We start from the raw sequence: 4,894 nt of genomic DNA, 5'->3' as shown, positions 1-4,894 counted from the left end.
TTAATGTACACTGTGGTGACCATAGTTAATAATATTGTATTGCATATTTCAAAGTTGCCCAAAGAGTAAATCTTAAAATTTTTCACAAGAAAAATACATTTTGTAACTATATATGGAGACAGATGTTAACTAGACTTATTGTGGTGATCATTTTGCAATATACACAACTATCAAATCATTATGTTATATATCTGAAACCAATAAAATGTTGTATGTCAATTATAATCTCAATATTTAAAAAAAGAAGACTCTAGTATCCTCTGGTTATCTTTCAATTGCTTTTGCATAATCATGCCAGCTTCATGTATTCTAGGAACGGTATAATCGTCCAGGAAGTATTGCTTGAAGATATCAGAAATCTCAAAAGAATGGCCACTAGTAGCATCAGAGTCTCAGCTCTGTCACTTCCCAGCTGTTTGACCTTGAGCAAGAACCTTTACCTCTATGAGCTTTGGTATCCTCATTTCTAAAATGTACTTAATGTCTTTCCTACCACCCACAGTTGTTGTAAGGATTGAAGTGTAATAGCATATTATCAGGATTAGCAATTTTATGCTGCAAGTAAACTCTCTATTTTGTAGGCCACTAAGGTTGTGTCCTACGACTGGTGTCTTCTCAGTGCCTATGAGGAGTATCTTCTGAAATCCCCCTTTGACAGGAACAGAGTTCAGATGCCACACTCAGGGGTGGTGCAGGCTCAAGGTGGAGGAGAGAAAGTGTCCAGGTTGAGTCAGGGTTATGTGTATAGCACCAAATCTCAGAAAGGGAGACTTGAACACTAAGTACTCAAATCTTAAAATTGGAACTCAAGACTGATCAATTTTTTCCTTTTCTCTCCCCCTCCTTTTTTCTCTTTTCTTCTCTTGTCATTTCAGGTGCATGATGACTGCAGGAGACGGTTTTCCAAGGAATGCTGCTTTGGAAGTCATCGAACATCAGTCATTCCTCCCACTGCCCTAAGCGACCCTAAAGGAGATGGTGAGTAGCTAAACTTTAACCTCAGAAATAACACTGGAGAGGGAGAGAAGGTAAAAAGAATTGGGAAGAGGACTGTGGTTAAATTATTCTACTCGACCAGTCAAACATTCAAACATTTCTGGGGAGTAGGAATGTGCATATGTGTAGAAACAGTTCATGTCTCTTTAGACCTTTGGGGTGGTAAATGTTGATGTTTACGGCATGTACGTATGCAGGCATGTTCTCTGTAGCCTCTGTCACAATTGTTTCTGAACGATTAGGATTTCAGCTTTTTCACAATTTCCAGATACTAGATAATCCATGAAATAAGTTTGTTTGCATTTAGGTGGTTAAGGAAGACCTGCATGAAGACCCAGGTTATATTCCTTTTAAAAATAAAACTAACACCAAGGTTGTCCCCAAATCTGAAACTAACATGATCATTGGCCCAACATACTCCATTGATGTTTTGTCAATTCCTGGGCATCAGTGATTTATTAAGAACTCTATTTAAAAGCTATTTGAAAGCTTCAAAATGATCCAAGATTTGGGCATTGTCAGAGCTTATAGTTATTTTGGATAGTGCTATAATATGACAATTGACAAATTAAGGTAACATATGCTAAGTGCCAAAGGAGTGGTAGAGACACTTGGAGATAAGAAAATGTTAGGAATGTCAACTAATTGTAGGGCACAGAAAGGATGTAGTAATGAAATCAATACAGTAAGAGTAAACATTGTACAGATTCATCTATCAAGAGGTCTAGACACCTCTAACATCAAGAGATGTTCGAACAGAGAAAGCAGGGGTAAAGAAGAGGGATGTTTTGTTTAGTTCTGTGTTTGTTTTTAAGAATAGGTGAGACATGAAGAAGCATAGTGTAAGAGGAAAAGCAAGGGCCATGCAACCATGAGTTTATTAGTCAGTTACTAGCTAGGTGCACTTGGGTAAGTCACTTAAATTCGCTGAGCTATCTCTTTCCTCATCTGTAAATGGGAATGATACTGTATATTGTGATGATAAGTGATAATACGTAAAGGGCCTAAATATCCAGAAATGGCCCCAAAAGGACCACAAAACTAAATCCCACTTCTTCTAGCCTAATGAAAACTGTAGATTCCCACAGGGATAATTTGCTCTTTAGCACTTATTAATGATGTCTTTTTTAGTTCACCTCTCCTTCCCTATCTTTTCTTTGCTTCTTCTGAGAGGCTCTCCTTTCTACCACTGAGTTGTTCATTTGCTTCTCCATTACTCATTAAAGAAGATGATCTTTCAAGATCAAAATCATATCACAGCTAAAAAGACCTGACCTATTTTAACAACACTACCAAGTTTAGAAATCTAATATATTTACCAACTGACATGCTACTATTTCATTAATCCAGGAAAGAGATACACTGCCCATTAATTTCAGTTTGTGTATGGTTAGTTTTATTCTGTATGTGGTCAATTTCACTTACTGGAAGAAAGTTCCAACCCTTCCCAAATGTTTAATGTATATTTCACTAATATGTTAATTTATCCATCTCTGACATGTGGGAAGTGATTAGTGAACCAACATTTCTTTGACTTAACTATTATTCCTATATTGATGCTTGCTGCCTACTTCATTGCCAAGAAAGAGTCTGCATTAGCTGGGAGCAAAGAAAGGAAAAGAAAGGTTTATAGTTTCCTTGGTCAGAGAATGGAAGGAGACAAAGGTTCCTGTAGCCATTTACAACACAGTCTTAGAATGAGACATAACACATGTGCCTATGTGTGCACATATATGTACATATACTCAGAGCCACTGTAGTCTCTTCCAGTTTATTTTCCAACCCTAACAGATGTAGACATTGGTACATGAAATGAGCCATTCACACAGGCTTCTTTAGGCAAGCATACTCATATGTCCCATAATAATAGGCACAAACAAAAAGCTAACATTACTCAAGGATGCATGTATATATTATTTTCAGATCTACTCAAATATTTCTCCAAATATTTCTCACATATTAGAGTTGCCTACCAGATAGTTGACTATAGAGGTGCCGAGATTGATGAGCCGGTAAATAAGAGTGTTCAAGTGGGTAGAAGGAAGAGACTTGGAGAGAGATCAAGTTCATAGAAGAGGAAAAGCAGCAAACTAGTCAGCTGAGCAAACTCAGGCTGCTAATGAAAGTCAATCTAGTCTTGAATCTAAAACTGCTCACCTCCACAGGGACTTGGGGAAAATGTCTTTGAGAAGACTGATGAATATCTGCCTTAGCATCTCACAAATCACCCCAAATAGGTGTTAAGGGGCTGCCACTTATCCTTTGTGATTGGCCCAACAGAATCTGTGCTTCCTGTCCTTGTAGAAGATTTTTTTGTTTTGTTTGTTTTTTTTCTATCCTACATCACTTCTTATTCTTGTTATAGATTGTCAATTAATGGCATTACAACTTTCTTTTGCTTTCTACCAATAACATAATATTATTGCTTAGAAGCACCTGGGCTAAGCCATTCTGTGTGTAGTGGCTTATCTAATTCCCCATGAGATAGATTTTAGCCTTTCCTCCTATCACTTGCAATCTTGATTCAATTGAATCTCACTCTTGAGAACCCTTATTTCTATCATATATTATTTGGCCTGTGATTTCTTAGAACTGTCTTCTAAGACCTCCCTATTTTTTTACTCTTCCTGGCTTTTCGGCCTAGGCAAATATGTTGTTTAATGGATAGGTTTCCTGTTTGGAAGTCCTACTTCATCTTCGAGATGGTAAGTTCCTTAAAAATGATCTGGTCCAACCCCTCTGGCCAGGCTAGGGAATCCCTTCTCCAGCCTCCAGGGTGGAGGCATTCAGCTGATGACTTCCTGAGGAAGTGCTTGCCATTGCTAAATAGCACCCATTCATTCATTCATTCATTCATTCAATAAACAGACTAATTTCTGAGAATGCTTTCTAATTACCCTTTTTTCCTATCCAGTCTGCTTGGTAAATTCCTTCTCTCATTTTATAGGACGAGAACAAAATCAAACATTATCTCTTATTTGAAGGCTTCTGTAATTGGCCCTCCTCACTTTCCCAGATTACTTTCTTTGCTGTAAACCTGGAACCAATATCTCAGAGCACCTAGCATGCTATATTATATAGTCCATCGCACATCTGTCACCCAGGCCAGACTGAATTCTCTGTCCCTAGAACTTCACTCAGACCTGGGTACAAGGTATAGGCACAGACAAGATTGTTACATGAATTCATTAATATATTTATGGAATACTGCCTACATGTAAGGCTCAGTGACAAGCAATTTAGAGAATAAGAGATGACTAAGACAGCATCCCTGATTCATATGTAAGCAAAAGAGTATAGTGCAGTGGTTGTCAAATGTAAGAATGCATCAGAATAATCTGAAAGGCTTATTAAAATACAGATTTCTAGGCCCTACCCTCAGAGCTTTTGATTCAGTAGATCTGAGTAGGGCACAAGAACTTGCATTTCTAACAAGTCCCCAGATGTTGCTGATACTACATTCTTGGGAGCACATTCCATCATTTACTAACTATGTGAGGCTCAAGTTACTTAACATCTCTGTGCTTCATCTGCCATATGTTTTCTGACAATAGAGAAAAATAGTTGTACTCAGGTACATTATGAGGGTTAAATGAGTAAACATTTGTAAAGGAGGATTTTAAAATTCAGGAAGGGAAACAGTTGGCCAACCTTATGCTAATTTAACATCCTTATGTGGTATGAAGCGAACAAATTTGGGAGGGACTTTTAGCCCCCTGATTTGGGGCACTGCGGTTATATTAATGTAGTTCAAAAAAACATGCTTTTTCTAAAAGGCTCTTTCAGGCTGTTGACTCATCTGGACCTTAAAGTCAACTAAATCCCCTAAGCCCTTTTCATTCTTGACACTATCAAGCCAAGTTCCTATTGTCCTGTTCTGCTGAAATTTATGTCCTTG

At 37.8% G+C, this 4,894-nt stretch overlaps 1 protein-coding gene across 1 annotated transcript in view; it reads left to right on the top strand.

Moving 5' to 3' along the window:
* DGKK (diacylglycerol kinase kappa) overlaps positions 1-4,894 on the top strand; it is a 103,821-nt gene that overhangs the window by 67,269 nt on the left and 31,658 nt on the right. The window contains exon 9 of the mRNA XM_006913406.1: positions 876-978. Coding sequence (XP_006913468.1) covers positions 876-978 — 103 coding nt within the window. The remainder of the gene's footprint in view (positions 1-875; positions 979-4,894) is intronic.

This window comes from Pteropus alecto, unplaced genomic scaffold, assembly GCF_000325575.1.
Source record: "Pteropus alecto unplaced genomic scaffold, ASM32557v1 scaffold365, whole genome shotgun sequence".
Taxonomy (NCBI): Eukaryota; Metazoa; Chordata; class Mammalia; order Chiroptera; family Pteropodidae; genus Pteropus; species Pteropus alecto.
Note: the sequence above shows the minus strand (reverse complement) of the source record. Positions and strands in the feature narration are given on the sequence as shown.